Raw genomic sequence first — 22,052 nt, forward strand, 5'->3', positions numbered from 1 at the left:
TTTTTACATACTCTCAATTTGCTCTTGAGGTATTGTTTGCACGCAAGTTAAAAGCAAAGAACACTTTAAAGCAACGGTTCGTTTCTTTTGACAGGAACATGAAAAAGGATAGATTATCTGCACTAAATGGGTACATTCCAGCTGTTAAGTATCTACCAAGATCAAAGTGGATGAAAATCAATGATTTTATAAAAATTAAAAAATGATTTAAAACATTTTAAGTTAAATTTTAAAATTTAAACCTGATTTTAATACAATGCTTTTGGAGGGGAAAAATCTATCTAAAGACAGTTTTCTGTTTGATACATTATAGCCCCAAGTTTATTCATCATGAAATAAAGATTAGTTTTTAATTATCTAGCATGAAGTTGTATATTCATGCAAAGTTTACATTTTTTGGCAAATGAATTCTGGTAATCCATTCACAACGTCATGTAGTTCCAGAGCTTTCTGGAAGATTGTTTTGGGCATTTTTTTTAAAATCTGGAAGATATAATCAATGATGCTTGGTTTTGCAGTTCTCAAAAGTGCAAATTTGTATCTGCAGTGATAACATGCCAATCATTCGCAGTAAAAATGCAAGTTGAGATAAAGATCTTCTTCTCATTGTTCCTTTGCAAATCAAGAGGGTGGGTCAAGAAGTAAAAATGAAACCTTTTGAGCAGAATATTTCACAAGTCTCGGGCTCTTTGTGCGTACAGCCTGAGAGTTATCATATCATTTTCTCCCAGGAGGAGAAAATCTACTAATGGCAGCAGGCCATAGAAGTGAGCCACTTCGGGAATATTTTAATGAAGTTTCCCTATTTATGAGTAAGAAGGCAGGCATGCAAAATGCAAACACTGCAACAAAGAAATGCGAGGCCTAATGGGCCGAAAGAAAACGAAGATAATTATGAAATTATTGTGAATTATCTATGTATAAAATGTATACTTTATATGTATACTATGTATACTTTTATATGTATCTTTGTATACTTTTATATCTATATAAAAGTATACCCAAATCAGAATTTTTATATAACTGTAAAACTAATCCGACATGTTATTATTCTAAAAATGAAACCTTCATCTGGTTGTAAATATTAAGATTATACTGGCAAGAATGAGTCTTTATGTAGAAAGCCATAATACAAACTGTCTTACTGACGAGTGACTTAAATCCATTTGATTTCAATCAAATCTACCCTGGCCAAGGACAAGCACCTTAAAAAGATAACATCATTTGCAATGAACAAAAAGAATTTTATTTGAACATGTACACACAGGGATAACAGAGGTATCTGAATAAACAAATATGGAATGTTTTTGAGAGTTAAAATAAATAATAAAGATACCCAGATGCATCAGTGCTATTTCTAGCACCTCTAGAAGGAAATGCCCTCTTTCAAACAGCTCCGACTCTGATAGGGCCACCCCAACGGAGTCCGTACAGGTTGCTATCACCAGAAAGTGGCCAACAGTTCCGGAATACAAAGAGTCACTATAGTGCTGTCTACTGTTCTGCATTCTAAATGTTTATTCACTGCTCTCATCCCTTATTTCTTTAATAATAGCTATTAAGTTTTGAAGTCCAAAAACGTAACCAGTGTCTTGGCCCTCATGCACCACACTATCTTCTCCATAATACCGGCACGTTGTGTGGGCAAAGTCTATCATTCGAACATCAACACTGCTAGCCGTGGGCTTGTAGGCATATGCGCCTGCAGATTCATCGGATGACTCTTCTGAAAGGCCTTCCAGGTCTTCTGGGTCAGAGTCCACAGTGACTTCTTGCAATTCCTTTCCATCGTAAATGATAAGCAAAGAGCTGGAGTAGAAGCGGTAAGACTCCTGTTTCTCCAAGACAGATTTTAATTCAGTCAGTTTCTTTAGAACAGGCTCAAAGAGTTCTCTTCGCAGGTATTTGCCATTATGAAAGAACTGATAAAGTGCTTCTTTAAATCCCTGGACTGAAAGCTTCCTTCCGTGGTATTTATTCATAAACATTAACTGGCCAGTGCCTGGCTGATAAACCTGTTGAAAATAAGGAAAGGGCCTGATCAGCAACAGTAGAACTTTGAAGCAAAGTCTCTAGGTTTCATAAAGATACACCTCTTTCATGAATAATCAGTAGTATGCTCCTCTGATTTAGTGGAAAGAAGGTAAAGGCAAGGAATTTTCTGAACTAGGATTCCTCAAGACATTTCTTAGTGAAATTATTATTTAGCTCCATGTGATTGTTTTTCTGTTCAGAAAATGACGTGGGACTAAATAGTATTAGAACGATTTTGGTCAGGTTCTCATAGTCAAGTTATAACATGTGCAGTGGCACTTCGTCATTTACAAACTGACAGTTCCATTATGCCTGCACTGGACACTTGCAAGACTACAGACAGCTGAACTACTATTCAGCCTGCCTGTTAACAGAAAATGCCATTTAAAAATTAGAAGGTATTGTATGCCCCAATGCTACTTTTGAAAGCTCCACAAGAGAACTGTACTTTATGTAATTGATGGGAATAATGAAACTATCTAACAGGTCTTCATATAAGTGCCTGTTAGAGGAACAGTAAGGATGACTGCACAATATTCAACAATGCTATTTGCAGCAGACTCAAAATGGAGGTGATTAAAGGTACACTCTGCTAACGGCTGGAAAGAATACCAATCACGACTCAGTTCTCCACAAACTCAATCAATAAACAGAGAAACCTCTGGAGGAATGTGCTACTTGAAAAAAGGGAGAACCTATGAAGATGAGATTTGTACCACACTACTGGCTATCACTGAGGGTGGACATCTCTTACTAAGTTACTAGGGAAGAAAAAGTGACTAGAGATATCTTGTTCTAGAATAAATTGTAATGGACTATAATGGACTTTCAGAATCACATCAGTGGGTCTTCACCAAAGACATATATACATGAGGTAAGAATAGAAAAAAAGCACAAACAGCAGGGTGGGAGGGCCATAAACTGCAAAGCAGCACAGAGATGCAATCATAGAAAATAAAATGTCATATAGCAAGCTAGCAAGAAGGTGCTACTTCCAGCAGTTTTTCAAAGCCCCCACAAACTCTGTGGTGATATAAAGTACCTCTATTTCACAGTCACTAATTTCATCTTATTTGTGCATGTAAGGAGACTCCTCTTGGTTATGAGCTGTCTGCATTCAATAAGCTCCACTTCTTCATGGACCACTGCCTCTCATATGAACCTACCTATACACTCTAAAGTCATCTTTGAAAGCTCTATTTGGTTGCCCCTGACCATCTGAAGCTAGATGAGTAGCCACCTGAGAACTCACCAGAGAGATCCATCTGCCTCCCTCAACTAGTGAGTTTTGCTAGGAGGTGAAGACTTTTTTGTTTCATCAGGCACACCAATAATTACTACTGGCCCTCCCTTTGGTGTTGTCTGTGTGTTTTTAATTGCTGTACACTTTGAATTGCTTCACAGTTTGAATTGTATTTTAATTGTTTTAAGATTTCTTACGTTACTACCATGAGGATCAAGTGGAAAGACAGCGCAAAAATATTTCCTCAGGGCGGTTCTAAAAAAGACTGGTAGGATGTTCCAACTCTAACTGCAATAAAAGTGATGCCAAATTGTGTTCTCCATCTTAAGAATCCCTTCCAAAAGCAACTAAAATTAGCTGCCACATCCTTTTACAAACACTGTTCCGTTCTCACTGAAGCCATCGTATATTTAAAGGTTTAAATACAGAACAAAAAAGGATGGGATTGCCCTTAGGTTTTAATGCCAAGCTTCTCACCTGCGTACCAGTTTAGCCTTCCCACTTTCCAGTGGAGAGTCTGCTAACCATTGTGCAGCATTTGTCAGCTAGGGACAGCAAAGGGGAATGCTTTGATAGCATTTTTGTGTGCCCGCACATGTGTGTGAATGCCTCATTCCATGCACATGAATGTGTAAACAAACTCTCCTATATTAGATGTGCTAATCAAATGAAGGTCAGCCTGTCGGGTTAAACAGCCAATTCCATGCAGCGGCTCACTTTCTCCACTCTTGATAAGGGAGAGCAATTGCTTTGAAGTGGCTGGTCCTCCTGATTACAGTGATACTGCCATGTTCTGGAGCCTTCTTCAGCAAGACGGTGAAGAAAATGTACAATCTCAGCTAGAAAAGTATGAAGTAGGGTGGTTACAGAATTTTCCAAGATTGCACCACTACCTTATTTTGCTTGTAAGGAAACAATTTGGCAGTACTTTAACTTAGACTACACGGAGATATTTAATATGTATAAAATTCCCATGACCTTTGATTCTACTATTATACCACAAGACTGATCAGAAGCATCTGTTTCTCTAATTCATAACTGTCTCAAGGAAAAGCCAGAATATCTTAATGCAGAGAAATGCAAGCAGAAGTCAGTTTCATTTGTAGCTTCTTCCATGCAAAAACTACTAATTCCAAACCCTCATCCTGCTCACCTGCATACCACACACCCGGACTCCTATAACTGCCGAAGTACTCTGCTGACATTTCTTGATCTGATTAGCCTTCTTCTCTTCAGATGCATCATCTCCATGCTGCCGGGTCCCCATCTTCAGATCCAAAACACAAGGCACCTCGTATCGGGAGGTCAGGTTTTCCAGCAAGATAAATTCTGCTTAATTAAGGAAAAGCCCTAACAACTGAGACTCTTCTCTGAAACCTGAGTGTTCTGCATAATTAGAACTTGAGCAGTATAATTAAATAAGAGAATGTGTTAAGGGCTACTACTTTAAATTCTGTTGGGCCACACTTTTGTCATGCATAATAACAATAAGAATAGTGTAATGCCATGTTTTCCTAGATATGGTATCTTCTGATCCAGCACGATCCAGCTGTTCAAATGCCCTATTTGGTTTGTGAAAATTATAATTTTCTTATAATATAATGAATCTTTGAACCATCCATAACAAAATGGATAGTTGTACCATAAGCAACAGTGTAAATACACATATCTGCCCTGGCCTGTCCTGATAATGATTGTATTGCCATGTTCTGAAGCTTTTTCATTGTTTTGAGGTGTTACTACTGGTTGTTCTTATGCCTGCTGTTCCAAGTTCCTTACTGTGCTGTGCTCCAACATGAGGTCTTCAAGGCACCTTACAATCCAACATGGAAAGAGGGTTATAAATATTTTCAATAAATAAAATGTGAAGCAAATAGGCAAATTAATTAGCCTCATTAGAAGAGAGAACTATCATGTCCATGCAGAAACAGTCATGTTAGACGTCGCCACGGAGCCCTCAGATATCATTCAAATAACCATAATATGGGTGGTTCAAAAGCAAAGTAGAATAACTGTACTCCACTGGGATTATCTACCACTACACGGAATTGCCAGGTAAGTATATTTCTGCATCAGAGTATGTTCTTGGTTTAACTAGGCGTCTGCGCTGCTTGCAGAGACTAGCCCACAAAAGAATATACTGGATTAAAGATGGATGTTTGTCACATGACATCCAAAAAGCAATCAAGGCTTCTGATCCAGTGCAGGCACCATCACTGCAATCACACTGGTCAACATCTAGGGGTTGCTGGTGCAGCAACTTGCAACTGATGAGCAAAAACAGACCTGCAGATTTAGGCAAACACAGCCTGAGCAAAAGGGAGGGCTGCTATAATTAGCAGCCAGACATCAAACAAAAAAAATTCCAAAATTGGCCCAATGCCTCCCAAAAGTTTACATTTCAGATAACGTTCAACAAAAGAGGTTCATTTTTGGCTATCTTGCAAGATATGCTTGGACAAAAGGATACTATATTGGTTGCGATGTTTCGCATTTTCCTTCATTCGCTGTAACTGCTGCTGGTGGCATTTCATACTCCAAGGATTGTGGTGTTTGACCTGCGAACTGACATTCCCCTTTTTCTCGACACTGTAATACAGGACCTCGGATTTCTTCAACCATTCAAATTCTTCCTCTAATTTATGACTGAAAAAGAAACATCCATCCATACATTAATATGTGGGGCCAAATGAGCATTAGCATCTTTTCAACGATCATTTGAAAATAAACATGGTGTTCTGCTGGCCTTCTTCATGAAATGCTTTCAGCTAGCCTATTTCAAGTCTTCACAACCCACAGATGACATTCACTGTCTTTCTCTTATCTGGGCAACTTGCCCATTATCCTCTTAAGTCAGGTGGGTATATAAATCTGCAGTACGTTCAACTACTGAAGCCTATTAGATACACCAATATAAAAAGAAAAGTTTGAGGATCTCGCTTGGTGATAAACTAGACTAAGACCAGTTTAAAGGATTAAAAGAGAGCGGCGCGGCATGTTTTTCCTTCAAAGGCATACTTTGAAGGCTGCCAAAGCTGGCGCTTTTCCAGATTAATGTCACAAAATGTTCCAGGGGAATTAATTCCCAAAACAGCAAAAATGAAATATCTGGTAGGGAAGAATGAAAAATGAACTTTTGAGCTCCCTTTCACAACTAGAAAACAGATAATGATTGAAGGCACAAATACATGCAGGATATAACCCTATACAGTTATGCCAAACAAAATAATCTTGCAATCCATGAAATTTAAGTATACATAACTAAACAGAAGCTTAGGTTTAAAGGCTCTGTGCCAGTTTGAACACAAAGCATTTTACCTTTTCATTTTTTCTTCTTTTCTATGCTGCCGGACCCACTCCTTAGTTAGCTTTTCATTTTCTAGCAATACAGTCTTTTTGTTACTCCAACGTAACAATTTATTTTTGGGTTCACAGTCAGAATTATCTAGGTTTTCCAAACTATTGTGGTCCCCATTTAATGGATATGCTATTAGACACAGGTTTCCATCTTCATCCTCTTCAAAGCTTACAGATGCCACACCTTGAGAGAAGAAATTAAAAATCCAGTTAAGAATCGGAGAAGTGAGAAGCAAATACATCTTACCACACAACATAATTTTACATTAAGAATATAGCAACTTTGGTTTTTCTCTTACCCAAGTCCTTAGTATTTTTTTATCTTGCCACAGGCCAAAACTCATCTGTCAACCTAACAAATATCAAAACATCTAGACAAAGTGACACCTCACAGAGAAGACAATTTATCATGAAGACAAAACATTAACAATACAGGAGATTCTTCTCTCTTGCGAGCAGAATCGCACAGCAGTCAAATAATAACAGGAGACGTTTTCAATTATTGAAACATTTTATTATTTTGAAAAAAAAAATCTGACTCGTCTGTCCCTACAAGAGATGTAAAACAATTTATATTTACATCTTGGAGTAGAAGATGCCCTGCCCGCCAAAAGCTTCAAGTTTTGCTTAACAGCAAAGCTAAAAGCATTGATCCAAACAAAAGCTGCCAAGAGAATCAATAAATACCAGGGAAAATGAAAGGCTTGCAAAAAGCAGAGCAAAACGAGAACATCACACATTACAACAAGACAACTAATTCAAAGGCTTCCCACTTGAAATCGCCACACATATCTGTACAGTTGATATTGTCTTTCTTGGGGAAATAGATTTTATTTCTGTAGCAATCTTGCAAAAGAAACAACAAAACAAATTACAAAACAAATTTGACCGAGGTACATCAAAACATGGTGAACCTTGGAAACGTTTTTGCCTCCTCCTCTCAAAAGTCTCTAGAGATCATCACTGCGTTATAGTCTGAGAGTCTCAGAGGAAAGTTCTGATAGGGGTGGACCCCCATGCCATATAGCAATGTTACTGCAGAAGTTGTAACAATAGGCCGAATGGGTTTTTTTTCCTTAGTCCTCTCTTTATCCTGAAATCAATCAATCTGCACATTCTTGCCGCTCATCACTAGAGTTCTTGGCGAGAGACTGGCACTTCTGAGCAGGGCAGGCAGCTCTGAGACCTACAGTAGCAAGGGTGGGGAGTGCAGAAGCTTTGACTGACAGTCCTGCTGCTCACACAGGAAAGAGCTACAGGAAAGGGGGGGAAGCCGGCTAGAAAATGGCCTTTGGCTTTATCCTGGAAAAAACAACAGAGATGGACCAAATGAGCCCCCCCCCCTTACCCCTAAATCCCTCCCACACATCCCCCCAAAGAGAAAAACCACATATGCTAATACATTCTTGTTACATTATGTTAAACATAAAGCACATTTAAATCTATTCATTCAAAGAGCTTGTAATCAGGCATTTTCCAATGTTTCAGTAAGTGTGCATGGCATACAGCAATACAACTGATATCTTGCCTTAGTCTTTTCTCCAGTTAAAAATCAAAATTTTGAAACAAAGTGGATTCAGTGAAAAAGCAAAATACAATATAAAAAACTACTCAGACTTGAGTGTCGTCAATTAAAATTTCGAAAAGGTAACACAGCATCTCATGAAGAGCCAGGTGTTTGGGTCAACACAACACCAAACAGAACTGGAAAATCCACTTCTACATACCAACCGAGTCAACCTTGTCAATGGTACTTTACCTTTTGCCTAACTAAGTACTACAGTTTTTCCCCCTCTCCTTAAGGGTAAAAACAAGCTGTATACATTTAACAATATGTTTTGGCTATCTTTGCTATGCTGCCACTTGGTTATATCATGAGCAAATTGTTAGACAATTATAATAATGAAAAAATCAAGGCCCAACTTCTACAAAACAGGTAAATCTTCTGCAGTTTGTTTTAAACAAAAAAAGAAAAATAAAGAAGAAAAAGCAGAAAGAAAGAATCAGCACATTACTACTGAAAACATTTACAAGCTGGTATCGATATACTCACCTACCTGCGCCTAAGGGGCGATATACAGGCTATCATCAGTAGCGTTGTTCTACTCTAATGCTGTCAGTCAGCCCAAAGACCCACTGGCAAGCATCTCCACCCTGTATCTCCACAGCCTGGCTCAGACAACATCAAAACACATGAAAAGAAGCTCCCTAAAATCTCTTCAGAATGGAAGATTTTAGAGACCAAACATACACACTTGGGATTTACAGAATCAACCAAATGCCCAGCCCCCTTCTAAGTTTGGCCACATACCTTCATACTGAGGAGTGAATTTACGCATGTCTGCAGGAAGACTCTCGTAAAACTGGTGCTCTCTCTGTATCAGGGGCTTACAGATGGTCTCATCGTTAAACCGGAGGACACAGGAGTGACCCCCGACCTGGTGGATAAAAGGCTCCAGCAGGACACCTTTGGAATAGTGCTCCACTTCCATAGCTCCAAATGCCGGGCTCATCCTTGTAGTGCATCAGACAGACCAGTGTGGCAGTTGTGACGGCAGCTCCGCTCCCAGCAAGAGTTGTCGCTCCAGAAGATGGTTATTCCAGTTCACACAGTCTGTGAAAACAAACACAGGAAAAGCCCCACTCTGTTCAGCAACTTGGTATCGTCTGAAAAAGCAAAGTGAACAGATTCCTTTGTAGCCACCGAGGAGGAAAACAGAAGTCAAAACGCTCTTCACAGAAGCCGAAACTGAAAAGAGCTCATGAGCTCTTAGTGCGGAGACAAACAGAAGTGAGGTCATGCAAACAGAGCAGGGAAAAACGTCTGCAAACCACTCCCACCAAGGCCTTGGCCAATAGGAATTAGTACAAACCTACTGGGTGTGTCTAGCAAGGAGAAGCCAGTGCAGAAAGTGGAAGAGACACTCAAACTGCTCTTGGCTGTTCATATTTACTAAGCCTAGCAGCATTTGCTTATCAATATTGTACTCCACAGGGAGCCAGTGAAGACAAATGATGCATATTTGTTCTTTAGTCTCTAAACTTTCCATTGCAAATCCTAGGCTTTAGACAACAAATACCACATGTAATTGAGATTTTCAGTTTCCATTTCATGTTTTCTTCCCTTCTGGCATGCATGTATACATAGACACATCATGGACAAAATACAACAGACACTGACCTTTACGTCCCTCCACCCCAGGTTAACACAGCAATTTAGCTTTTATAAAAAGGATAACCAGAAGAAAAAAAGCACTTGAACAAAGAACACTTTACTTTGAAAGTTCTGGGTCAAACCCCTAACCTGATTTATTTATTTTTTTAAATGCAAGGACTTTAAAGAACAGATTAGACTTCTGTGGAGGAAGGCTGTGAAAAGGAACATTTAGAAGCCCGGTAGTTGGGCTAATACCAATCACCATTTCATTCCTTTTTCAACCTCCTCCAAAACCTTCCATGGATATTCTCACAGGTGCAATACAGCCAGCATTATTTATTAAATTAGAAATCAGGTTGATCTTAAAAGTTTATTTCACCAGCTACTGTACTTACAGGGCAAGCCTGAGGGAGGAGGCAAAACAGCTCGGAAAGCCATCTGGTACTGGCATAAATACACCTTGTGCTAATGGAAGAAGCATCAACGCCGACACTGAGGCACTTACACTAGTGTCGGAGAGTTGCTTAGCAGGAGTCTGTGTCAGTACTGAAGGAGGCATTTCCAGGGCCAACTTTAGTCAGCTTCTGGAGCCCTTTAGCCCTGGGAATGCCCCCATTTGAAAATGTGGACTTACACCAGTAAATTCAGTGGCACGGACGATTATGCTGCAGTGGCCTCATTCATGGGAGCAGGGGCAGCACAGCTTTCAGCTTGCTGGCTAAAGTGTAGCAAGCCTCTTAGGAGGTGGCATAGCTGCACCATGGTTGTGCCATACCTAACCGTGGTACCAATATAACTCCCCCTCCCCCAGGATTGCAAATGCCCAAGAGGGTGTTTTGCTTACTGGAAAACAAATGATACCTAGATGTACAGCTGTGTCTTCAGGACTACCTGACAATAGTTTATTTACTAATTCAATTATCTTTCAACTTAAAAGATCATCTCTGAAAACCAGAATGGCAGAAGACATATCTAAATCTTATTACCAAATTAAACAAAATGGTACAATTGGAACGATCTTTAATCATTAAGTTTTGCATCTAAAAATAACTCACCACTTTATTTGTCTTCAAAGAGTAATACATAAACATTAATGCACCTAATTCTGTGAGAGCAAAAACGTTCCAGTCATACACTTCATTACAGATCTATCATAGTTGACTGAATATACAGAAATGCAACCTTACTTAACTGAGGCAAAATTATAGGAATAAAGAAATTCTCTATCAAATGTGACCAATCTAAAGCAATAGAGAGACTTCTCGGCACAGCATAATGGTATGTAGGTGCCAGCAGACTAGACCATAACGACAACTTCATTATAAATGCTATTCATCCAACCCAACTGAACCTCCAAAGCTCAAGAATTTTACAAATGTCTCACAGGACCAGACTAAGCACCCTCAAACTTTACACTCTGCATAGCTAACTGGTCTGAAAAACTGCCTTCAATATTGTACCATGTCCATTTTTGCAACATGCTTTTAACCAGAAGGTGGCGCACACACTACTTTTCCCAAGTGAAACAAATTACCTTATCAAGCTGTACCCGCAATTCGATACATTCTTACCTCAGGCACCATCCAATTAATTTAGGAGGACTTGCTTCTGAGTAAATATGCATAGGATTTCTTTGTTTTTCTCCAATTTACATTACCATACATTGTCTTCATCTTTATAACAGCAAAAAAGATGAAAGAATGTCTTATAAAGTTCTTCAGGATAATCTCTGCCTCCTCTGATTTTTACAAAAAACAAGGGACGCCACTCACAAAAGCACTCCTTCCCCTCCCCCCTTTGCCATCCCCAGAGAGCTCATTAATTTTTCAAGCAAGTTCACAACTTGTTTTCTTCCATAGATGTAAAAGTTACCTATAGGGAATTCTGAATTTGGCGTAGGCAGAAAACAACAACCTCTCAGGTATTATTCAGGACATGAGTCAACAATCCCCACCCCAAAAATGATCCGAAGGAAAACTCTCACGTCGATGGCATGCAAAATAGACCAATATTATACACCAATTTCCAATCATGCTCTAATGACAATTATACAGACTTGGGTCCCTGGGGGCCCCTTGGGCAACCTGAAGAGATGAAAGCTCCTGGACACAAGATGGAGGTACAGAAGATAAGGAAGAAGCATTTGCGCTTCTGGTTCTCTCTGCATCATTGTGTCACAGCTGCTCCCCCCACCCCCCTGCAATGCACCTGGCCATCTCTGATGTTGCTGCTTCCCAAAGACCCAGGAGCATTCCAAAGAAAGCATCCCCCAGTAACTGGTCCCTGCATTTCTCTTCCACTCACAGCAAAAAACCAAGAATGAAACTATGGAAGAAAATTCTTCCCTGCTCCTTTCTTTGCATTCATGGTCCAAAGGAAACATAAACATGTCTGGCCGTGAATTTTAATTCTAACCCCCCCACCCCCACCCCCACCCCATCCTCCCACAGTTCTGTGATGTAGGGCAGTCAAATATTCAGTATTCACATGTAGGAACGTGACGCTTACTGAATGACCTTGGGCTAGTCTCACTCTCTGCGCCTACCTTGCAGGATTGTTGCAAGTATTAAAATGCATCTTGAATTCCTTAGAAAAAGTACAGGACAAAACAGAGTAGGACTAAACGGGAGCAATAGCTTTAAAACCAGTCATTCTTAAAACAGAAGGCAAAAAAGAATTCCAAAGCTTTGTCATATTATCAGTACGATGGTGCAGCTTTAGCTGCTGCAATACAAACCTCTGCATGTACGTAGTAATTAAAGTAGTGGGACAGGATCAGATCTCACCATTAATTGCTTCTCATTTCAATACCTCTTCTGTTGACCACAGGGTGACTATCCAGCTGCCTCCAATCCAGCTTAGCATCTCTACAGCTTGCTTAAAGAGATTAAAATTTTGCATCACTGAGACTGGGATTTTTCCATTGTTTCCATGTACTCTTTGACTTCCCCTTTTTAAATGCTGTTGTATTATGAATGAGCCTATACTGTACAGTCATCTGAATTTTGGCAGTATATTACAAATTACGTTGCATTGCTGAACAGACACATTCAGGGGTTGTCTACGCAAGCCAGGGAAAGAGGGGTAAAGCAGTAGGGACTTGTCCATTATGTTTAATTTGCCTTGTTTATGGAGGAATCTAACCGCTGCCTTTCAAAGAGACATTTTGATTCTCTGGTGCATCTTGGAATCTGTTTCGCACCCTTCCCCCTTTTTTTGCCTTCAGGTCACAGTCACTTTTTGGGGGATCCTGTAGGGTTTTCCAGGAAACAGGCTGACAGGGTGCCGTGACCCTGGTATTTCTTGGTGGTCTCTCATCCAAATACCAACCAGGGTCAACCCTGAGTAGTTTCCAAAACATGACAACCGTAGCTAGCCTGGGCTACCCAGGTCAGGGTAGTTTTGCACTTAGGAACACTTAATCCAGTTAGGCCTGCACCACTTTTTGGCTCCTCCATTTCTTCCCCCAAGAACTGCAAACTTTGGACTTTTCTATAATGCCCTAGAAACAATATTTTTTCTCTCCTACCCCTCCCCCCCGTCATGGTCTGGGGAACTTGAAAAGCTTTTCTCATTGGTTTGTAACCAACTGATTGCTTCTAATGAAGAGGGACTCTGTTTTTTGGAACTTCAAAGATTTGTTTTGCTATTTATATTTGTTTTGCTATCAGACCACTATCAAAGAACAGATTAAATAAGCTTAATTCTTAGTGACACGAAGGAGACACTTTTTAAAGTTAACAGTCTCATTATACAACTGTGAAAACAAAACATAACCTAATGGTGGAAGGGCTGTGGCTTGGTACTAGGACAGTTGCCTGGAATTCATTTCGTTATTATTTGCTTCCTTTCTCCCACAGTGGGGACTCCTCGAAATTTACATTGTTTCCCTTTCCTCCCTTTTCTCTACTAGGTAGGTTAAGTGGAGTGTGCATGACTAGCCATAGCTCACTAAACAAGCTCCAGCGGCAGAGGAGGGGTTCAAATCTGAATCTCCCAGATCCTGGGCCAACTACATCACGCTGGCAAGCCCAGGGGACCAGATTCAATGCCTGACATCCACAGATAAAAGGACCACACAATAGGTGCTGTGACAGATCTTTGCCTGAGGCCCTGCAGAACTGCTGCCCGTCAGAGCAAATAATGCTTACTTTGATGGACCAATAGTGAGTCTGTGCTAGGCAGCTCTGTGTGTGTATGTGTGGCACACTTGGTTACTTTGTGCTGTCACTACAAGTAATGAGCTCATGAGTTACACATTCAACTTGTGTTTCCTTTACCCCATTTCTATAAGTGTTTATAGTCGTACATCTGCTTGCATGAAGAAGCCTACAAGGACAGAAGGACAAGAAGCAGTTGTACAGCTATGTTAATGCACATGATGAATGCAGAGTTGCCATCCAAGAGGCTTAGTGAAGTTAGGCCACAAAAAGGCCACTAAATAGATGACCAGGCATCCCCCTCCTCTTTTGAACAGCATCCCACCACCAGATGCTTTTGCAAGTGACCAATCCATGTGCTGTTTACCCTCAGCCACATGTAAAGAGCTCACTGACGAACAGAAGATCAGCATGATGTTAATACCCATCAATCATTGGGGGAAAGAGGTATTAGATTCAATCCTGTCAACCAGGTGACTGGCTCCATCAAAGCTGACAGCACGGACCATCTGTTTGGCAGGTGCGCACAGTTCTGATCTAGGAAGAAGACATGAAACCCTGAAAGATGGGTGTGGACCTGAATTGACTACTATATCCTAAAGGAAACTATTGAGAAAGATACACAACCATGCGTCATTTTTTAAACAGCAGCTGTAGGAAAGTGCCTCTTTAATACTGCACTTTTTTCTCTTATTAGAACAGCATTGTAGAAACAAATACAACGGGCTCTAGAAAACTGTTGGTGGCCAACTTTCTGGCTTTTCCTCCATGCTTGGCCCCACAACTTACAACAGATAATGAAATCCTTGCCTAATTACTAAATTTTTTAAAAGCTTACTTACAGATTCCCCCCCCCCCCCCCGGCCATACACGCTCCCTTAACTTTGCAAATGGGCTCTTCCAGCTCAGCTGCAGCTTGACAGTTTGTCCCATTTTCTCAGGCAGGAAGTTCTTCTAAGTTAACCTCAGAGACCTAGGTCTGGTAGGGAGGACCACACCATGGGGGGAGGAGGAAAGTATGGCTTCCTCCTGCACTTTCCCCTCTTTTCAAGGCTCACCGCCACCAGGGAGAAGCACACCATAGGAAGAGGAGGGGAGAATGGCTTCCTACAGCAAAGGCTGCTGGGAAGTGTAGTCCTTGCTCCTCTGGGAGGAGCTGGAATCTGGGCCCTGCCAGATGGCCAAAGACTACACTTCCCATCAGCCATCACTTTTTCTGGTTTGTCATTGGGAACATGCTGCTCTATTATATAGTAAGAAGATGCTGGAAAGAGGGACAGTGGTTAGTATTTGGTTAGTTAGAACTTGTATTTGTCTCACTTCATGCATATTTTCAGAATGCTTACAATCAGTTGGCTTTTCTATTTGCTCTGTGCAGTTGATAGAAAGAAAGCAATACACTGACAGTCACTTGTAGGAATAACAAATGAAGTCAGATCCACAAAGACAACAAGCCATAAAGAACAGTCAAACTATTGTTAATCCTACTGAATTCAACAGGAAAAGAACAAAGAATATGCTTAATTACACCTTTGAAACCAGTGGGATTTGAAAGTCCTTCTGCTGGATGGCACCGCATTTTACTTTAAAACAGAAAAGCACATACATAAACATGAAACTAAAAATATAGTAGAAACTTCCACAATTTGATACAGCTACAGGCCAACCATCAACTGCTTAACCTCAAGCTATAAAGGATCTCAGTTGGGAAGTGAATGACCCCAAGAGTTAATTTTTATGACTCTTCACTTACAAGTCACACATCCTCTGAAGAAAACATTACCCTTATCTTTACTCTTAAAGGTGGTGGAAGAGGCATGGAAATTATGTTGCCCAGTTCCTCCTCCTCACAGCAGCCCCTATGTCCAACTTGGCTTTTAATCCACAAGAATCACACTGTCAGCGTTGTCTTTCTGGCCTTGTACTGGGTCTGCTGCGGGATGGACAAGGCAAGGAAGATCTAATTCCACGAGCACAGCAGAACACTGCAAGCTTCAACAATATGATGTGCCCAAACCCTTTTTCATACCTTTTGTGCATGTATGAAGCATTCTACTGTGTCAGGGGTTCCCAGCCTTTTTTCACTCACGTACCCCTTGGCAACCCATCTCCCTAAAATTGTATCCCCATATGTTAATTAACACAGTTGCTGTCATTTCAAATTTACATGTTGATGCATACAGACACACACACACAAAACTCAAAGAATGAAATAAGTTCAAGTCAATACCATCACCACCCTCTTCTCCCTCAACTGACTACAGGACGTCTTAAATGTGACATTGCATACACATTAGTTTTTTACATCTGATTTGTTTATGATCAAGAACTTTAATACGGTCTGATATTTATAAAACAAACAACAAATGTTCAGTGCCATTCTTAAGCTTGTTTTAAAGCACTTTGTTTTATAAAGGTATAAGAAGACAAAGCCCTTTCCACCAGCTCTGTATTTGCAAATGGCAACTGCAACTTAATTGCTTTGTCAGAAAAGACCCAATACTACCATTTCTATTCAACTCTATCAAAGAGGACTAAACCCTAGCAGACCAGGTGCTTGGGAGCAGCAGCAGGCCATTGCTTTCACATCCTGCATGAGAGCTCCCAAAGGCACCTGGTGGGCCATTGCGAGTAGCAGAGTGCTGGACTAGATGGACTCTGGTCTGATCCAGCAAGGCTCTTTCTGATGTTCTTATGTTCAGGGGAAAATGTATCCGTGTCATTTATTGACTTATGCTGCGACTTGCTCCTTCTCAATGGGGACACAAAGCAGCTTAAATTGTTTTCTTCATTTTATCCTCACAACAACGCTGTGAGCCAGGTTAAGCTGAGTGTGACTGGTAGAGGGTTACTTGGAAAGCTTCCATGGGAGAGCAAGGATTTGAACTTGAGTCTCCCAAACCCTAATCAGATACTCTTAACAAGAATGAGCAATGAGCAGTCACGTTGGCTGGTACTTTACATTATGTCCAAGGATCAACAGAACTTGAGGTACAGGGGGCTGTCAGGTGGGGGGGGGGGCAACGAGCGCCCATGGGCTGTGGCGGAGACTGGCGATGTTGTCAGGCCTCTCATTTCAGCAATAGGTAAACTGCATGCATGCACTTTTGGTGCTGTCTGAAAAGTGTGCCAAACAAACCAACAGGGAAGCTCTGCCTGTAGCTGAACGGAGAGACCTGACTATGGTGCCCAGCCACTCCAGGAGGCTGGGGGGGGGGGGGGGGAGAGGGGGCAGAATCTTTTTTCCCTCTCTCCTTGTTTCTCTGTTCCTCTCTAGTTACTTTTAAAAATAGAGCCGAGGCTCAGGTACTCACGTTTGCATGTAATGTGGATTTAGGCCTCAGTTCACTTTTGCTACCCTCATGTCTTTGATTATGCTCCCTCTTGACTTGGGGAACTACGTAGGAGGAGTTCTCCACCCCCAAAAAAAGAAATCTGCAAAACCACTGATGTCAGGAGCCTCCACAATGTGCTGCCCCACACTGCCTCGCTAATCTTACAGACACCTTTGCCACACATCACTGAACTCATGCCTCACTTCCTCTTGGGAGGGGCATCTGACTGAACCCCAGCCCACCTGTGCTGATCAAAGAAACTGTGCTCTGGGAGCTGGGAATTTTCCTGATGCAGCTTAAAGAACCTTAGAAGGGGGTCACTTTTTGCAGGGCACATGCACACACCTTATTCCTCCATTACATAATTTTTTCATGTACCCCAAACGTTCTGCTGTGTACCCCTGGGGGTACACATACCCCAGGTTGGGAACCACTGTACTATGTGCTTCACTTTCAGGCCTTTGTGTGTGTGTGTAAAACTGAACCACTCAGTTATATTGGCATCATGCAGATGTTCCATGGACAGAGAAGAATGTCTTTCTTCCATCATTCTCCCAACAAATGGACTCTCTGCTATGTTGGGAGAGAGAACAGTCCTCAATGGCTTAATTTCCTGTCACCCTAATTTCCTGTTCCTCTCCACTCCACATCACCTTACACATGGAGACCCTGATTCTTGCTACTGAACTAGTGAGGCCTCCCAAGTTCGGAAAGGGAATTTGTAAAGCTCTTCCCCCATCCGACCATGATCTCAGCCCATCCAATTAAAGCCCAATTCGTAATTGACTTAACATCAGCTTCCACAAATATCACTTCCTTTTCCAAATCAAAGTTATCTATGCTAAGTGGCTTTGGGGAAACCAATAACAGGGAGACACTACTAACGCAGCAGGCTTTGTTGGTTAAGCTGGGGAGGGGAGGGGAGGGGTAAAAGGAGCAATGAGGACATCAACAGTCTGAACTGTCCTGGAAGAACTCTCAGTAAAAACAAAGTTTTCCTCGGAACAAGCAAAATAAGTATAAGATGAACTGAAAGGGGGGGAGGGGTGCCATCCATCTCTCCAGCTTATCAATGGAACGTGTTCCTCAAAACTCTCAGGTCTAAGAATAAACAGTTCTTGATTGTGTAATAGGGAAGCGTATTTGTTCAGCTTGAAATTGATGTTTTCAATGTTCTTGGTTCATATGTTACAACTGACAATGCAGGTGAAAACATTTAAGAGCTGTGGAAAACTCATGTAAGCAAGCCTGCATAACACGAACAGACCCTTGCCAGCTAAACTCAAGCAACTGGGAACAAACTAATGAATTCGGTTCTGGAATAACAGAAAAACAGACCAGATACTTTAATTGTTCTGGTCTTGGATGAAGTTATACTCTCCTTGAGAAGTCAGTTGTAGCTTGGGAGTGCTGCTTGACCCAGGACTCGCCTTAAAAAACAAAGCAGCTGCAGTGCCTCAGAGTGCTTTTGCTACGCCTGTTCCTGGCTCAGTGATATCTAGCTACAGCTATCGATGCCTTGGTTACACTTGGTCTGGATTACTGCAATGTGAACTACTTCGGGCTACCCTTGAAGAGTGTATGGCAGCTGCAGCTGGGGCAAGCTCCCAGGACCATAAAGTCTAATACTACAGCAATTACACTGACTTCCAATCTACTTCCAAGCCCAATTCAAGATGTTTATTTTGTCCTTTCAAATCATACGTTGTACGGACCGGGATAGCTGAAGCACAGTCTTCTCCTGGATATTCCTGCATAGGAATTAAGATCATAAGGAGAAGCCCTCCTGATTGTCCTACAAATCTCAGAAGGGAGAGGGCAGCTCTAAAATGATGGAACAACCTTCCCAAGGAGATGCCCCTTGCCTCCTAAAGTTCACCAGTGAGGGACCAGTTAAGAAATGTTTGATTTAGGACTGCATTTTATTGATTTATTATTTTTATTGGAAGATCTAATTTGAGTTTTTAAATTGTGACCTTGTACATGTTTTTATAATTGTTGTTTTATTCAAATTATTTTATTGTTATAATTTATTATGTAAGTCACCTTCAACTCCACAAGGGAGAAAGGAGGCTACATACATAAGCATTGTGTCTAAGCTTGTTTTCCCATTACACACTCTTTAAAATGGTAGTCTGGGGAGGGGAGAAAAATCACTGTTGACAACCAGCCTGCACTGGTTACTGCACTTTACTGAACAGTCAAGATGCAGGGGAACAAAGGCTTTTAAGTATTTTTATATGGTGAGAAGTTTATTTATATACAACATTTACACTCCAACTTTCTTCACAATGGGGACCAAAGGAACTTACAGCATTTTCTCTCCACCATTTTACCCTTATAACAACCCAATGAGGAAGGTTACACTGACAGCGCATCTGGTCCAAGTTCACTCACCAAGTTTCCATGGCACAGGAGGAAACTGAACCTGGATGTCCCAGATGGTAGGCCAACACTCCAACCACTACACCACACTGGTTTAACATCTGATCCTGTGTTCAGATCTAGTAACTAACATTCAGGCCTCCAAATAATAGTAGTAGTAATAATAATAATAATATTCCAAACTGTGGACAGGTACATTTTCGATGCTATTTAAGTTCACCCTCCCCCAGCACTGTGAGGAATCAAGAGATGTGCCAACTACGCACTGGCATTCCATAGTTTCTGCCAGCACTCTCCTGTCAAGCCCCTTCACCGCCCTCCTTCCGTGGCCCAACTTTTGTTTAAAAAAATTCATCAAGTTGAAATGAACTACTGTGAAGATGACAGCTGTTATTCACTTTCGTAAAAGAGCCCATCTCACCACTCTTGACTGCACATCAAGCAAGGTAAATGAAAAAACCAAATATAGATATTGTAACTCACTGAAGATCAATAGTTTTATTAACAGTAACTCGCTCACCAAACTGTAAAGTCAAAAGCACACACAAAAAAAAGTTTAAAGAATTTCCTTTGCTTAAACATTCTTAAGATGATATTTTTGTTTGGACAGACTCGTGAGGTTAAAATTAAATAAAGCAGAAGCAAAAACAAAAAGACATAATTTGAATGACAGGCTATTCACTCCCAAGTACGGTAACAATAGCTTATAAATCAAAGCTCAAACATTCATAAGAAAACCCAAACGATGAAGAGACGCCATTACTGCACGGCCACTGAAGTGAGAAAATTTCAAACACCTCTAATTTTTGCTGCAAAGCTAGGGGGATGGGACAAGAGGTTTATTTATTCAGTTTGTTGTTTTTTATCCCACCCTTCAAAGACACCCCAGGGCAGGTTACAACAATCAAGCAATGCTTCTTGCGTTACAATAAAAACAGCTTCATGTCCATAATATAGAAATCCCTAAAAACATACCCCCCAAAAAATTAACCAATAAAAACTATTTTCCACTATTTAATATTTATGTTCTAGAATAAAGTCAATTAGAAATTCAAGTAAAGAATTCTCTCACTACAAAAGAAGACTGCCGTGTACCCAAAATGAGTGGTGCAGGTTTTTGTTGTAAGCATACAGAGCAGCAGTGGGAGGATGGAGAGAGGATCACACCAGGTGCCCATAACCCACCCGAGGGCACTTCAAAATTGCAGAGTAACAATGAGTCATACATTTCCCATCACAATGAGCTTTCACACACAAACACACCCAGAAGTTTTGATGACCTCACCATTTTATGACGTCCTGAGCCTCACACGGATGAGGCCTTCTTTATAAGGAAAGCCTTCTTTATTATTTTTTAAAGGATGCTGAATACACTCATTCCAAAAGCATCCTTCCCTCCCCCCCTCCCGCCTATAGTACATCAACAGCAATGCTCGGCCACGTAACTGCCAGCCAATTAGCCGTCGGTGGGAAAGGGAAATAAGACGAAGGAGCCGCAACACACACACACACACAGACTAACAGCGGCTTGAAGTCGAGGAGAGGCCAGGGAGGAACCTATCATGCCTTGGAAGCAAATGCGTCTACCAAGCGAGGGGCATGCTATTTTTGTCAGTGTGACCCCCTAAAAGGGTTCCCTGCAGGGCATCCTGGGCTGCCCCCCTTGAAGAATTATGATGCTGCTGCTTGAGACGGGGGCTGCCCTGGAGTAAAGAGGTCGGGCCGCCAAAAGCAACGGGCAGGATGAAGTCGGGCATCTTCCCCCTCCCCCACCTTCCGGGATCCTGAGAACAACAGCTACTAACGATCGCCGTTAAATGCAGCCATCGCCTGATCAAACCGATACTCAAAGAAACGCCGGGCAGCATCACTCCATCCTAACATTAAACAACACGCAACGAGGCGGTCGGACGGATTAAGATCTCCCGGGTCAGGGACTAATCCCTAAAACGCCCTAAAAGCACGAAACCGAAACACGGATACCTGCCAATCAGCTCCGCAACAGCCTCGACCTCCGCTCTTTTGTTTCTCACAAGCCAAAATGGCGGCGCCGAGCGGGGCGGCCCTTCCCCCGCTCGCCGCGATTTAGCTCCGCCCCATGCCTCTCCATTGGCCCTGACGGAGCCAGGCGCAGCTGATTGGGCGGCGAGGGAGCGAGGCTCTGTTGCTAGGGGAGCCAGGGAGGGAGTGAGGCATCGTGCGATGCGTGATGATTTGATGGGAAGGGGAGGGGGGCAGTCTGGACGGGGACGGAGGGAAGGGAGAAAACCGGGGGGAGCGGGGAAGAGATGCGCTCCGGGTACCAAAACAAAAACGGGCCTAGAAGGGGTCTCGTAAAGGCTCCTGATATAGTACACTGAGCGCGGCTTGCCCCGTGTTCC

The 22,052-nt window shown here is 41.7% G+C and overlaps 1 protein-coding gene across 2 annotated transcripts; it reads right to left on the reverse strand.

Moving 5' to 3' along the window:
• Positions 1-1,223: 1,223 nt before the first annotated feature.
• Positions 1,224-21,763, reverse strand: IP6K2 (inositol hexakisphosphate kinase 2). 2 transcript variants are annotated; one of them, XM_048488123.1, is made up of 6 exons: positions 21,655-21,763; positions 8,946-9,248; positions 6,596-6,818; positions 5,748-5,923; positions 4,431-4,606; positions 1,224-2,015 (listed from the first exon to the last, which is right to left on the reverse strand). In XM_048488123.1, exons 2-6 carry the CDS (start codon positions 9,145-9,147, stop codon positions 1,518-1,520), a joined length of 1,275 nt encoding a protein of 424 aa, XP_048344080.1. In that variant the 5' UTR covers positions 9,148-9,248; positions 21,655-21,763; the 3' UTR covers positions 1,224-1,517. The 2 variants fall into 2 exon arrangements, with proteins under 2 accessions (XP_048344080.1, XP_048344081.1); XM_048488124.1 differs by having other exon boundaries at positions 21,659-21,736.
• Between the last annotated feature and the right edge of the window lie 289 nt (positions 21,764-22,052).

This window comes from Sphaerodactylus townsendi, linkage group LG03, assembly GCF_021028975.2.
Source record: "Sphaerodactylus townsendi isolate TG3544 linkage group LG03, MPM_Stown_v2.3, whole genome shotgun sequence".
Lineage (NCBI taxonomy): Eukaryota > Metazoa > Chordata > Lepidosauria > Squamata > Sphaerodactylidae > Sphaerodactylus > Sphaerodactylus townsendi.